This window comes from Salmo salar, chromosome ssa28 (genome assembly GCF_905237065.1).
Source record: "Salmo salar chromosome ssa28, Ssal_v3.1, whole genome shotgun sequence".
NCBI classification, from domain to species: domain Eukaryota; kingdom Metazoa; phylum Chordata; class Actinopteri; order Salmoniformes; family Salmonidae; genus Salmo; species Salmo salar.
The window spans coordinates 8,059,377-8,075,498 of NC_059469.1; the positions used below are offsets into that span (position 1 = coordinate 8,059,377).

The following is a 16,122-nucleotide window of genomic DNA, read 5'->3' on the forward strand; positions in this document are numbered from 1 at the left end:
TTAATGGCTCCTCCTGCTTGATATAGAGATAGAGCTGGTAGAGAGCTGTGCAGGAGGGAGCAGTCCGAAAAACACAAACTACACCTCGGGTAGATAGCTAGCGCGGTGGGTGGTTTGAGAGAGACCGGCGCACGGGGTTGTAGTCGAGGCCTGGTGTTAAAGCGCAAAGTGGACGGTCGAGGAAAGCGTTTTGTATTTTAACAACCGACTCCCCAAATGAACTCCGTCAGAGCCACCAACCGGAGACCCAGGCGAGTCTCAAGGCCGCGCCCGGTGCAGCCCGACCAGAACGAGGGCGACCGAGGTGAGAGGGACCACGGTCAGAGTACTGTAGGGACTGTAGTCGTGTCAGGGCGGCAAGGTTCCACTGTGACCCCCAACCTCAGCTGTCTGAGTGTTTATTTAGGAAAAGCCGAAGCTCGTAGCTTTTTGGCCCAGGCCAGGCCGCGCTTTGTTTGGCTTGAGTGTCTGTGGCTACCAGTGGGGCTAGGGGTAACGACGTTAGTGAGTGCTTTGCCTGTGTAGCTAACGTTACCTCGCTAACTAGTCAGCTAGTAAGGTGACTAGCCAAAGAACTAGCCCACACTACGCAACCATAACGACGACCATGGCGGACCCACAGTGACCACATTTATATATATTTGTTCTGACTTTGCCAGGACGTGTCATCATGGTCATGGCAGTAACGTACTAAGGTTAGCTATTAGCTGTAACGCTTCGGTCGAAATTAATCTGCGTTGCGTTTTTGGACTGCCATTTTGGGGTGTGCTAGCCAGTCGCCATCCTCCAGCAACTAAGTTAACCTTACTAGCCAACTGATCTGAATATATCATCCGCAATTTAGACAGGTTCATTTTCTTGCTAACGTTAAGCAGTCGGCAGCTAACGGTAGATAACTGCGTGGATCACGTTCAACGGCTACCTTTTAGTTATTTAATTTACCTAACTAGCTAGTTAGCGAACTACTAGTTAAGCTAGCAAAAAAAAATGTGTCTGACTGATCGCTAACGTTAGCTGGCTAGCTGTATGTTTGTTTACACGACGGATTTACGAGTTAGTTAGCTACGTAACTAACGTTAGTTGCGTTTTGACTGGTCGCTCGCGGTAAAAAAATCTGCGGCCAGGTTACCGGCAGGTCAACTGCTCGGAGCTGTGACTTCAGTATCAGTGTGACGGGGCAGAGGCCGGTGTCCAGCTAGAGAAGGGAAGGGTATTGTAGGGCTCTGTCGGCCGGCAGGGACACATCTGTGGTTGTCAATCACCAACCTTTGTCTGTCAGCCACACACACTGCCCTGCAATACAACAGCCAGTCCCTGTCAGTATATGCAGTCAATCAAACACAACCATGACACCCAGTCTGTGAATGTCCTGAAAGCGTTTTGAAAAAAGGCGAACGAGAATGCCAGTGATCAGCTGTCATTATTAACCTGTGTTTTGTAATCAGTCTGTACTCCCCTACCAACTGCAGTACAGTAGATATCTGTGTGGGTGGATGGTGTTTAAATGTCATCTGCCTGCCCATGTTTGTCTGTCGAACTGCTGAGAGAGGATGCTGCCTGTCTGTCAAACTGTGCTGGTAGAGAAGACGTTTCTTTGTGCTGTATCTGTCAGACTGTGTTCTGACTGCGTCCTCTGTGTGTCCAGCAGATGAGGAGGCTCCAGCTGCAGCAGCGGAGGTGGCTGTGGAGGAGTCCGGGCCAGCAGCTGGGAACAGCCCCTACCAGCTCCGACGCAAGTCTCTATTGCCCAAGAGAACAGCCTCCAGTACTACAGTGGCCTGTCCCAGCAAGACTGCTATGGAGGTCAGAGAGAGAGCACCATTCTGTGCTTGTTCACTTTCCTTAATTGGTTTAAAAGGAAAGGACTGGTTTTTGAAACGTGGTGTAAACTCCCACAAGCACCAGTGTATATTTCAGGAGAAAGGTAGAGGACAGTGTAGTTGAGTGAGACAGAATGTTTAAGTGTGTGTCTCAGTCACGTCACTGGGGGAGGTAGCAGTGTGTGTTGCTGATGTGTGTTATTCTGACACAGGGAGCATCCACCTCGACAACAGAACCCTTCGGCCACCGAGCCAAACGGGCCAGAGTCTCCGGCAAAAGCCACGACCTGCCAGGTAACAATGTGTGTCTAGGTGTACAAGTCACGGATGTGACGTGTCTGCATGGCTCTTTCTACATCTGCATATGCATCATCTATTCATGCTAAGTGAAACCCTGTGTGTGTGTGTGTGTGTGTGTGTGTGTGTGTGTGTGTGTGTGTGTGTGTGTGTGTGTGTGTGTGTGTGTGTGTGTGTGTGTGTGTGTGTGTAGCGGCTCCAGCAGAGCAGTACCTGCAGCAGAAGCTTCCAGATGAGGTGGTTCTGAAGATCTTCTCATACCTCCTGGAGCAGGACCTCTGTCAAACTGCCTGCGTCTGCAAACGCTTCAGCCAGCTAGCCAACGACCCTATACTCTGGTACACACAGACACTTCTGTGATCCTATACTGAAGAAACACAAACATGCATAACCTATATTTTCTTGCCCGTTATAGTTAACTGACATGTCACCCCCCCAAAAAAATCTAGTCCCTATCGACCATTACTGGTCCATACTGATATGAAGGCTGTTACTTTGTGCAAAACCCTTTACGCCCGGGGGGTTGACATTTTTCCTCTCTCTGTGTGTCCAGGAAGCGTCTGTACATGGAGGTGTTTGAGTACACACGTCCCATGATGCACCCCGAGCCAGGCAAGTTCTACCAGGTCAGCCCTGAGGAACACGACCACCCCAATCCCTGGAAGGACAGCTTCCAACAACTGGTGGGTAAAGTGTGTGTAGTTAGATAAGCGTTGTGTTCATGTTATTTTAACATTGTTTTAACATTTTTGCAGTATAAAGGAGCCCATGTGAAGCCGGGCTTTGCTGAACATTTCTATAGCAACCCTGGGAGGTACAAAGGCAGGGAGAATATGCTGGTAAGACACGTGCACACACACACATGGTCCATTGAAAATACATTTTCAATATGGCTGCCCGTCAGCTCCAATTTTGCTTGATTTTAAGTAACCGTGTTTCTGTGTTTCCAGTACTATGACACAATAGAGGATGCATTAGGAGGGGTACAGGAGGCTCATTTTGAAGGGCTGATCTTCGTGCACTCTGGGATCTACACTGACGAGTGGATCTACATCGAGTCCCCCATCACCATGATCGGAGCAGGTACTGTGTGTGGTCTGTCTGTGCATGTGTCTTGCTCTTTCTAGTCTGTGTATGTATGCTCTACTACTTATGGTAGAAACAGACTTTCTTTTTGTGTGTATGTAGCTCCGGGTAAGGTGTCTGATAAGGTGGTGATTGAGAACACCAGAGACTCAACGTTTGTCTTCATGGAAGGATCAGAGGACGCCTACGTGGGATACATGACTATCAGGGTATGCTGCAAACACAGACCCAGCTCTCACACACTAACACACACGCACTATTGTATAGACCCCATTACACACTCACACACCTCCCCTCTAACCTCCTGTGTTTCCTTTTCAGTTTAACCCAGATGATAAGTCGGCTCAGCACCACAATGCCCACCATTGTCTGGAGATCACTGTCAACTGTTCTCCCAACATAGACCACTGTATCATCAGATCTACCTGCACAGGTAATGCAAACAGTCTGCAGTTGGGCGTGTTTGTTTCTCCTGTGGAGCATGTTGAATAATGTAGTTCGGGGTTCCCTTTTTTTATTTATTTCTACACTACCGGTCAAAAGTTTTAGAACATCTACTCAAGGGTTTTTCTTTATTTTCTACATTGTAGAATATTAGTGAAGACATCAAAACTATGAAATAACACATGGAATCATGTAGTATCCAAAAAAGCGTTAAACAAATCAAAATATATTTTATATTTGAGATTCTTCAAATAGCCACCCTTTGCCTTGATGACAGCTTTGTACACTCTTGGCATTCTCTCAACCAGCTTCGTGAGGTAGTCACCTGGAATGAATTTCAATTAACAGGTGTGCCTAGTTAAGTTCATTTGTGGAATAAATTTTTTTCTTAATGCGTTTGAGCCAATCAGTTGTGTTGTGACAAGGTATGGGTGGTATACAGAAGATAGCCCTATTTGATAAAAGACCAAGTCCATATTATAGCAAGAACAGCTCAAATAAGCCAAGAGAAATGACAGTCCATCATTACTTTAAGACATGAAGGTCAGTCAATATGGAACATTTCAAGAACTTTCAAAGTTTGTTCAAGTGCACTCGCAAAAACCATCAAGCGCTATGATGAAACTGGCTCTCATGAGGACTGCCAAAGGAATGAAAGACCCACAGTAACCTCTGCTGCAGAGGATACGTTCATTTGAGTTACCAGCTTCAGAAATTACAGCCCAAATAAATGCTTCACAGAGTTCAAGTAACAGACACATCTCAACATCAACTGTTCAGAGGAGACTGTGTGAATCAGGCCTTTGTGGTCGAATTGCTGCAAAGAAACCCCTACTAAAGGACACCAATAAGAACTTGCTTGGGCCAAAAAACACAAGCAATGGACATTTGTCCTTTGGTTTGGAGTCCAAATTGGAGGTTTTTGGTTCCAACCGCCGTGTCTTTGTGAGACGCAGTGTGGGTGAACGGATGATCTCCGCATGTGTGGTTCCCACCGTAAAGCATGGAGGAGGTGGTGTGGGGGTGCTTTGCTGGTGACACTGTCGGTGATTCATTTAGAAGGCACACTTAACCAGCATGGCTACCACAGCATTCTGCAGCCATCCCATCTGGTTTGCGTTTAGTGGGACTATCCTTTGTTTTTCAACAGGACAATGAGCCAACACAACTCCAGGCTGTGTAAGGGGCTATTTGACTAAGAAGGAGAGTGATGGAGTGCTGCATCAGATGACCTGGCCTCCACAACCCCCCGACCTCTACCAAATTGGGATGAGTCAGACCACAGAGTGAAAGAAAAGCAGCCAACAAAGTTCTCAGCATACAGTTGAAGTCGGAAGTTTACATGCACTTAGATTGGAGTCATTAAAACTCATTTTTCAACCACTCCACAAATTTCTTGTTAACTATGGTTTTGGCAAGTCGGTTAGGACATCTACTTTGTGCATGACACAAGTAATTTTTCCAACAATTGTTTACAGACAGATTATTTCACTTATAATTCACTGTATCACAATTCCAGTGGGTCAGAAGTTTACAAACACTAAGTTGACTGACTTTTAAACAGCTTGGAAAATTCCAGAGAATGTCATGGCTTTAGAAGCTTCTGTTAGGCTCACTGACATAATTTGAGTCAATTGGAGGTGTACCTGTGGATGTATTTCAAGGCCTACCTTCAAACTCAGTGCCTGTTTGCTTGACATCATGGAAAAATCTAAAGAAATCAGCCAAGACCTCAGGGAAAAGCCTCCTCAGGGTAGACCTCCACAAATATGGTTCATCCTTGGGAGCAATTTCCTCACGCCTGAAAAGTACCACGTTCATCTGAACAAACAATAGTACGCAAGTATAAATGGGACCACACAGCCGTCATACCGCTCAGGAAGGAGACGCGTTCTGTCTCCTAGAGGTGAATGTACTTTGGTGCGAAAAGTGCAAATCAATCCCAGAAGAGCAAAGGACCTTGTGAAGATGCTGGAGGAAACGGGTTCAAAAGTATCTATATCCACAGTAAAATGAGTCCTATATTGACATAACCTGAAAGGCCGCTCAGCAAGGAAGAAGCCACTGCTCCAAAACCGCCATTAAAAAAGCCAGACTACGGTTTGCAACTGCATATGGGGACAAAGATTGTACTTTTTGGAGAAATGTCCTCTGGTCTGATGAAACAGAAATAGAACTGTTTGGCCATACTGACCATTTATGTTTGGAGGAAAAAGGGGGAGGCTTGCCAGGCGAAGAACACTATCCCAACCGTGAAGCACGGTGGTGGCAGCATCATGTTGTGGGGGTGCTTTGCTGCAGGAGGGACTGGTGCCCTCCACAAAATAGATGGCATCATGAGCAAGGAAAAGTATGTGGATATATTGAAGCAACATCTCAAGACATCAGTCAGGAAGTTAAAGCTTGGTCACAAATGAGTCTTCCAAATGGACAATGACCCAAAGCATACTTCCAAAGTTGTGTCAAAATGGCTTAAGGACAACAATGTCAAGGTGTTGGAGTGGCTATCAACGCCCTGACCTCAATCCCATTTTGTGGGCAGAACTGAAAAAGCGTGTGGGAGCATGGAGGCCTACAAACCTGACAAAATTCACCCAACTTATTGTGGGAAGCTTGTGGAAGGCTACCCGAAATGTTTGAACAATTTAAAGGCAATGCTACCAAATACTAATTGAGTGTATGTAAACTTCTGACCCACTGGGAATGAAAGAAATGAAATGAAAGATGAAATAAATAATTCTCTCTACTGTTATTCTGACATTACACATTCCTACAATAAAGTGGTGATCCTAACTGACCTAAGACAGGGCATTCTTACTAAGATTAAATGTCAGGAATTGTGAAAAACTGAGTTTAAATGTATTTTGCTAAGGCGTATGTAAACTTCCGACTTCAACTCTGTGGGAACTCCTTCAAGACTGTTGGAAAAGCATACCGGGTGAAGCCGGTTGAGAGAATGCCAAGTGTGCAAAGCTGTCATCAAGGCAAAGGTGGCAACTTTGAAGAATCTCAAATATAAAATATGTTTTGATTTGTTTAAAAAAATGTTTGGTTACTACATGATTCCATTAGTGTTATTTAATAGTTTTGATGTCTTCAATATCAATACAATGTAGAAAATGGTAAAAATTAACAAAAAGCCTTGAATGAGTAGGTGTTCTAAACCTTTTGACCGGTAGTGTGTATATAAAAAAAAAATATATACACTTTTCTATACATAAGACTTAACACACAAGCAAATCAGCTCCAAGTGATTTTAATTTTGGGTATCTGTTCTAAAATATTCCCATGCTTAATAGTGAGAGATGGGATTGTATATAAATGTAAGCAAGGTTTGAAATTATGTTTTAGTCAAATATATCTGTTTGGGCTTCTTCTGGGCAATTTGCAGTGGCTGAATCTAGTTGATGATCCCTGATGTAGGTTGTCTCCAGTGGGGCATGTTGGGTAATGTATTTTGCCCCTATTCTAGTTGGCTCGGCTGTCTGTGTGAGCGGCCAGGGGGGCGTGTCCTAGCATCAAACACTGCAACATCAGCGACTGTGAGAACGTTGGACTTTACATCACCGACCATGCGCAGGTAAATGCACACTTCATCACCGACCATACACACACATCACTAACCACACTTAAACACCCTCTCTGACTGTGTATTCCTGCATGGTATCTATGATGTGATAATGTATTACAGGGTATTTATGAGGATAATGAGATCAGTAATAATGCATTGGCGGGAATCTGGGTAAAAAACCACGGCAACCCCATCATCAGACGAAACCACATCCACCACGGCCGAGATGTAGGAGTCTTCACCTTCGACCATGGAATGGTATCTCACTTTGACCTTTAACCTATAACGTCAAACCTCTTACAACTGATTTCCACTAGTTTCCACAGCCACGGTCAAAATTGGCTATATGGTAAAAATGTATGAAAGCAAAAATTTGCTTTTTGATCTTAAAGGAAAAATCCACCCAAAAACACTTGGTATTTGTTTCATTAGTCAATTGCAAAACGCAGCATCATATGATGCATAATGCATCATATGGGCAAGATTTCTGTATTTTGAAAGTAACATCTTAAACTTGATTGCTGACATGCAAAACATTTTGGGACTATATCAAAAATGGACTAATGAAACAAATGGCAAAATATAGTTTTTGGGTGGCGTTTTCCTTTAAGGTTAGGCGTAAGGTTAGCTGTGTGGTTAAGGTTAGGTTTTAAGATGCATTTCATAAATATGCATGGCTTATGACTTTGTAGCTGTGGAAGCTAGTGACAGCCTTTACCTCTCACCCATCATTTTGGAGGGCTTTACAGTTGTGCTGTACATGGCAATGATGATGGTATCGCTCTCTCTCCTTCTCCCCCAGGGTTATTTTGAGAGTTGTAACATCCACCGGAATCGTATAGCAGGCTTTGAAGTGAAGGCGTATGCTAACCCTACAGTGGTTCGCTGTGAGATCCACCATGGCCAAACAGGGGGCATCTATGTGCATGAGAAAGGACGGGGACAGTTCATAGAAAACAAGATCTACGCCAACAACTTCGCTGGAGTCTGGATCACCTCCAACAGTGACCCTACGATACGGTACACACACACACACACCGTCAGTGGTGTAGAGTACTTAAGTAAAAATACTTTAAAGTACTAATAAGTCGTTTTTGGGGGGTACTTTACTATTTATATTTTTGACAACTTTATTTTTCTCTACTACATTCCTAAACAAAATAATGTACTTTTTACTCCATACATTTTCACTGACACCCAAAAGTTAATTACATTTCGAATGCTTAGCGAAATTGTCAAACTCACCCACTTATCAAGATAACATCCCTGGTCCTCATTTTTTGTATTGCTTTCAAATAGGCACATTCTTCTCCTCTCTCCTGCAACTCCTCCCCAGGTCCTTAGTGTACAAGAGAAAGTATTGCATTATGTTTTCTGTCAGTATACCTGGTAAAATAATGGTTTATAAACAACTCTAAGGGGGCCCTATAAAACCCCAATTCTGTTGTATATTTTCCTAAAATATGTTTCCTCTGTTTTATTTTACCTGGTTTTAGATCGATTTTTTTACTCTCAAAATTTGTTGTTTATAAAGAAAGAACAAAATTGAATGTTCAGAGTTCATGTCAATGCTTAAATCACATCAGAAGATTTGTTTTCCTCCAGACCCCCATAAATATCAAATAGATTTGAGTGTAATTCCCCTTTAATTCCGCATCTGGCCCTTTTTAATTGCTCATCTAGCGAGTGAGGAATGTGCCATCTGTGAAGGTTCTGTACTGCTGCCCCTGATTTCATGGCAAAGTTTGCAAATAATATATACAGATTATATAAACTCAGCAACAAAAAAAAGAAACGTCCTCTCACTGTCAGCTGCGTTTATTTTCAGCAAACTTAACATGTATGAATATAACAAGATTTCAACAACTGAGACATAAACTGAACAAGTTCCACAGACTTGTGACTAACAGGTATGGAGTGTGTCCCTGAACAAAGGGGGAGTCAAGAGTAACAGTCAGTATCTGGTGTGGCCACCAGCTGCATTAAGTACTGCAGTGCATCTCCTCCTCATGGACTGTGCCTGATTTGACAGTTGTTGCTATGAGATGTTACCCCACTCTTCCACCAAGGCACCTGCAAGTTCCCCGACACTTCCCTAGCCCTCACCCTCCGATTCAACAGGTCCCAGACGTGCTCAATGGGATTGCAATCCGGGCTCTTCGCTGGCCATGGCAGAACACTGACATTCCTGTCTTGCAGGATATCATTCACAGAACGAGCAGTATGGCTGGTGGCATTGTCATGCTGGAGGGTCATGTCAGGATGAGCCTGCAGGAAGGGTACCACATGAGGGAGGAGGATGTCTTCCCTGTAAAGCACAGCGTTGAGATTGCCTGCAATGACAACAAACTCAGTCCAATGATGCTGTGACACACCGCCCCAGACCATGACGGACCCTCCACTTCCAAATCAATCCCGCTCCAGAGTACAGGCCTCGGTGTAACGCTCATTCCTTCGACAATAAACGGGAGTCCGACCATCACCCCCTGGTGAGACAAAACCGCGACTCGTCAGTGAAGAGCACATTTTGCCAGTCCTGTCTGGTCCAGCGACGGTGGGTTTGTTGCTCATAGGTTACGTTGTTGCCGGTGATGTCTGGTGAAGACCTGCCTTACAACAGGCCTACAAGCCCTCAGTCCAGCCTCTCTCAGCCTATTGCGGACAGTCTGAGCATTGATGGAGGGATTGTGTGTTCCTGATGTAACTCGGGCAGTTGTTGTTGCCATCCTCTACCTGTCCCGCAGGTGTGATGTCCGGATGTACCGATCCTGTGCAGGTGTTGTTGTACGTGGTCTGCCACTGCGAGGACGATCAGCTGTCCGTCCTGTCTCCCTGTAGCGCTGTCTTAGGCGTCTCACAGTACGGACGTTGCAATTTATTGCCCTGGCCACATCTGCAGTCCTCATGCCTCCTTGCAGCATGCCTAAGGCACGTTCACGCGATGAGCAGGGACCCTGGGCATCTTTCTTTTGGTGTTTTTCAGAGTCAGTAGAAAGGCCTCTTTAGTGTCCTAAGTTTTTGTAACTGTGACCTTAATTGTATACCGTCTGTAAGCTGTTAGTGTCTTAACGACCGTTCCACAGGTGCATGTTCATTAGTTGTTTATTGTTCATTGAACAAGCATGGGAAACAGTGTTTAAACCCTTTACAATGAAGATCTGTGAAGTTCTTTGGATTTTTACAAATTATCTTTGAAAGACAGGGTCCTGAAAAAGCGACATTTCTTTTTTTGCTGAGTTTACTTCTGCCAGGTAAGTCTACTTTGCAGTTAACATTTTAATTGAGAGGGTTTTGGGGATAGTATTTGTCATTAACTGGCTACACACGGAGTGATAGAGCAATGTGCACATCACACAGACTGGCAGTTAATTGGCAGATGTTAGGATCTAGCTTTTTAAGACAAAAGTGGCTGACGTTCTGTTATTCTCCAGGGGCAATGCAATCTTTAACGGTAACCAAGGGGGCGTGTACATATTTGGCGATGGGCGTGGCCTGATCGAGGGGAATGATATCCATGGCAACGCTCTGGCGGGAATCCAGATCAGAACCAATAGCTGCCCAATTGTACGCCACAACAAGATCCACGACGGACAGCATGGCGGCATCTACGTGGTAAAGACACACATACTGTTTAGATATTTCAGTCCTATAGATGTTGATTAAACATTCTAATCGGGTGTGTGTGTTTGCAGCATGAGAAGGGCCAGGGTGTGATAGAGGAGAACGAGGTGTACAGCAACACGCTGGCAGGCGTCTGGGTGACCACCGGCAGCACACCTGTCCTCCGCAGGAACCGCATCCACAGCGGCAAACAGGTAAAACACACTCCACATTATCTGTTACCGGTGTTTTAAAAAAAAAAAACGTTTCTGTGAGAATTGGAGGCCTGTCTCATTGTGCCTACATGATATATTCTGTAAAAAGTCAGATTTAACCCTCTTTCTCCCTCAGGTAGGGGTGTATTTCTATGACAACGGTCATGGGGTGTTGGAAGACAACGACATCTACAATCACATGTACTCTGGCGTTCAGATACGGTACGTCCTGCCTCTTCAGTCAAATGCAGGACACGATAACGTTTGACTAACATTCGATGAAGGCTTCACTAATATTGTTGGTTGTTTTATAGGACTGGCAGCAACCCCAAGATCAGACGCAACAAGATCTGGGGAGGACAGAACGGAGGCATTCTGGTCTACAACTCGGGTCTGGGTTTCATCGAGGACAATGAGATCTTCGACAACGCCATGGCGGGCGTGTGGATTAAGACGGACAGCAACCCCACGCTGCGACGCAACAAGATCCACGACGGGAGAGACGGAGGCATCTGTATCTTTAACGGAGGGAGAGGTCTCCTGGAGGAGAACGATATCTTCAGGAACGCCCAGGCAGGAGTTCTGATCAGCACCAACAGCCACCCGGTGCTCCGCAAGAACCGGATCTTTGATGGCTTTGCTGCAGGTCAGCTGCCCATGTGTACACATTTACACTAACTATACCATGCTGTACTGACTAGTCAATACTGTTGCCTACTCATCCACCACCTGTGTTGATAATGTAATTTCCTTCTCAGGTATCGAGATAACCAACCACGCCACGGCGACTCTGGAGGGAAACCAGATCTTCAACAACCGTTTCGGTGGCCTGTTCCTCGCCTCGGGAGTCAACGTCACCATGAAAGGTAGCTAGTGCTACTGTAGCGCTAAGGGTCCGAGTATGTGAGTGGAGTTGGAACGATTGGAAATCCCGCTCATCGCTCATGGATGTTAGCTCCTTGCTTTAGCTACTGTCATGCACACCGCTCCGGCGCTCCACGTCCTTTCCAACCGCTCAGCTGAATACTGCTTTGCGCTCACAGGAAAGAAAACTGCCGCTCCAAATTCGCTCCATTCATTAAAATCACAATTTAACCATCGCACATTTTATTTTTGTGACTACCTGAATGAACATTCAAAGGGGCGCATATCATTTCAAATAGGCTACATGTCATAGTAAACACTCTAAATAGGTCAGGAGCCAGACAGGGAGACTGAGAAGGAACGGAAATGAATTATTTCAAGGCAATAGCCTACAAATTAATATATTGTGAATAATTTGCGAGTGTGACCCAATAGGCTGGTAGGAACAAAGCGCTCAGCATTTAAACGTTTTGTTGTATTAAATCATTTAGTCTATACATTGCACATATAGGCTGTGACTAACTTAGAATTAAAGGAAAAATGCCCTTGAATTTATTTTTTAGAAACAAGCGTTTGGCCAGGCTGTGGCTTCAGGCTAATCTAGACAATGTGTCAAGAAGCGATGGTGCCTGGAGAGCCAGCCAGCAGTGGGGAGTATCCTCTCTATACTTGCAGAGCTACTGGGGATGCTAAACATCCTTTTGGTCATCCTTGACAGGCTGGGCAGAGTTCTTTATCTGATCAGGCCTCCCGAGTGGCACAGCATTGCATTGCGTGAGGTGTCACTACAGACCCGGGTTCGATCCCGGGCTGTGTTGCAGCCAGCCGCGACCGGGAAACCCATGAGGCGGCGCACAATTGACCCAGCGCCGTCCAGGTTAGGGCATCGTTTTGCCGGACCTGGATGTCGTTGTCCGCTCTAGCGACTCCTGTGGTGGGCCGGGCGCATGTACGCTGACACTGTTGCCAGGTGTATGGTGTTTCCTCCGACACATTTGTGCGGCTGGCTTCCGGGTTAAGTGAGCAGTGTGTCAAGAAGCAGTGCGGCTTGGCAGTTTTGTGTTTTTGAGAACACATGGCTCTCGACCTTCGCCTCTCCCGAGTCTGTACGGGAGTTGCAGCGATTGGACAATTGGATACCACACAAATGGGGTAAAATGTAACACACAAAAAAATGTCCTGATCGAAACGGAAACCTCCTTGAATCAATTACGGCCTAGTATAGATAATACAACAAAAATGAACGAAACGTTTAAGAGATCGGATTTTTAGTTTATAAATATTTTGCTACAATGACACACTTATCTACCCACCTCGTTCCTTTCTTTTAGCATGTGCAAGTAGTAAATACACCATCATGCTTTTGGAATATTTGTCTTTTCAGATTCCTCTATGATTATTTAGTTGTGAACTCTACATCACCACACTCCCTCCCTTGCTCTTGGTCCTCATCTTTATAAGTAAGTCCCCTTGATTTAGCACCTGTGTGTTTTATCAGTTTCTTTATGAAAATATAAAGCGAACTCCACGACAGTAGCTAAAGCAAGGGTCTATTAGTAGCACACAAGTAGACTACAAATGCATGCTTGGCCGGGTATGCCCCGAGCTCGTGAAGTGAGCGCTTTTGGAGCGGGCAAGATGGCCAGCACTCCAGTCAAATTGGGATCACTCCACTCCCATCTGCTCACATACTCTAAGGGCTAAAAACACTGCTGTATTACGTTATTGGACATTAGCCTAGCCTGTCAGCGCCGCTAGCTAATGTAATGTAGCACTTGGGCTAATGCTAATATTATTTCAGTCTGTCAGTTCTTGAAATAGACCAGTGGTAGTCACTAATATTTCTGAAGGAGCCACTTTTGTGAAACAACCTAAATATCCTACCCTTTGGAGAAGGGGGGGGTCAAGAATTCAGAAAACCGATTCATACATGATATTTATTAAGATACATGGACCTTCAAGCTATTTGAATCTCTGTTGTAGGACACTTGGGTATCAGAAACAAATGTGTAAAATACATTTGAGGAATCTATTGAATATGGCCTTATTTCCATCATCTTAAAAGTTATGGCACAAGATATGTTAAACCAGGTAATGGAAGGAAGTATAGGCTTTAATCAATTAATTTCCTCAGTCATTCTGTGCAGATTCATAACTCTCCCTTCTAACGAGTCCTACACAGCTTGTGTGTGACATAGATGGAAACAGAAGACGCGTACGTGTTCCTGAGAGTCTTTGCTTTCAGGAATGGGGTCATATTCGCAAATAGCCTCAACTTTTGATAAGCTTTAATCACATTCGTATTACCGCTCCGTTTGGCCCAGTTGCTAATAGTGGATATCGAAGGTTACTTGCGTAACCACAGTTCTATGAACTAAATCAGTGGCACATTCAGCTGACTTGAGGAAAATAACTTGCACAACACATTCATTCAGATTGTTGCCGAGAGACACGCGATGACTGGCTGGCTTAGACTATATAAAATAGGTTCTTGGTCACAGCAGTCTCTTCCTCTCTTCCAGATAATAAGATATTGAATAATCAGGATGCCATAGAGAAAGCTGTGAGCAGAGGACAGTGTCTCTACAAGATCTCCAGCTACACCTCCTACCCCATGCACGACTTCTACAGGTACACACACAACTAGCCAATGCATGACTTTTAGTTAGTTACACAGCGGTTACGCCAGGGCTGATTTTCTTTCACCTATGTGTGTCAAGGTGTCACACCTGCAATACGACAGACAGGAACGCCATCTGTGTGAACTGCATCAAGAAGTGTCACCAAGGACACGACGTGGAGTTTATACGGCACGATAGGTGAGTAGCGCACACCAACCATTTAATACTGACCTATTTGTGGCTTGTCATTACTGTGTCTTGACTATAGAATTCTTTCTAGAATACCAGGCTGACCACTCAATTATATATTTTCCTTGTTTTGTCCTGTATTCCATGTTAACCCTCGTCTCTCTGTAGGTTTTTCTGTGACTGTGGAGCGGGAACTCTTTCCAACCCCTGTACGCTGGCTGGAGAACCAACACATGACACAGACACACTCTACGACTCCGCTCCGCCCATAGAGTCCAACACGCTGCAGCACAACTGAACACGCACACCCACACTACGTAAACACACACACCCTATAGTCGACACACATACCACACTCCGTCATACACCACTCGCAAACACTCAGAACTGTGGCCATAAGGAGGCAGAATAGGTTGTTCTCAGCTGTGACGGTTATAGAGGAACCCTGAAGCTCAGACACTGCTGCACTGGGGGGGGCTGCTATGGGTCTGGTCTTGATTTGTCTGGTCTACTGTGATGAGAAATTGACTCTGAACGGCCACATGAGATTCTCACCGTTGCATCTCTGGACACCAAATGGACAGGTAGAGTGAGCGGGAGTGGGATATGGCTGCTCTGTTGGAGAGTGGCCAATGAGACTTCCTTTGCCTCTCTGCGGTCCTGGAAATCAAACTTCCTCCCCAGACAGGAAGAGGATTATATTTAGCCCCGCCCACTGAGAAAGACACTTCTGGTCCCAAGGCATTGTAGTCCTTGTGGCAACTGTTACTAGGCAGCGGGTGGCTGATACATGTACAGCTCATGGGAGAGAGACTTTGACCGAGCACTTCAGCTTTTATATTATTTTAATGCTTTCTCATGTAGTTTTGTATTTTCAAGCAAAAATCTTACTGTATTTGAATGTCTTTATATATTATGTTAATTATTATTTTTGTTAGCCCCAGGCTTGCTGCAGTAGCTCTTCATGTCCCAGTGGATCAGTTCTTTCTGTGAAAGAGAATCACGTTTAACACTAATGAAGACCCTCTCCAGGTTATAGATATATATATAGGACCGGTGGAACAAGGTAGGTATGGCTGGCTGTTGTGCATCTGTGTGGATTGTTGTTTTGTGGGTGCATGTGTATGGTTGTGTTCAGCCACTGGAGAGGGTCAGATATGAGGTATCGGGACATGAGTTATTCTGCAGTCCCCCTCCCACCCGCTCCCTACTTCCCTCCCTGTGTATTGTGGTGACTGTGGCTCTTCAGGCAGCCTGGATTGTAAGCATGTGTACCATAACATCTAGACTTAATATATTGTGAAGTATTAAAAAACCATTATGTAGATGCTAGTATGAATTCAAAAAGGGTTTTAATTTACTAGAAAGAAAAAGGAAACTGGTCATTTGTAAGAAAATAAAACTATTAGATCAGC

At 44.9% G+C, this 16,122-nt stretch overlaps 1 protein-coding gene across 1 annotated transcript; it reads left to right on the top strand.

Moving 5' to 3' along the window:
- LOC106589404 (F-box only protein 11) lies at positions 1-16,122 on the top strand. The gene is given in 21 exon segments (XM_014179356.2): positions 1-304; positions 1,646-1,803; positions 2,033-2,114; positions 2,311-2,455; positions 2,671-2,800; positions 2,873-2,956; positions 3,068-3,200; positions 3,306-3,412; positions 3,525-3,636; positions 7,120-7,148; positions 7,150-7,227; positions 7,339-7,476; positions 8,021-8,238; positions 10,650-10,830; positions 10,911-11,033; positions 11,170-11,255; positions 11,348-11,679; positions 11,792-11,899; positions 14,420-14,528; positions 14,618-14,716; positions 14,876-16,122. Coding segments are annotated over 21 exon segments (2,670 nt in total). The 5' UTR covers positions 1-216; the 3' UTR covers positions 15,006-16,122.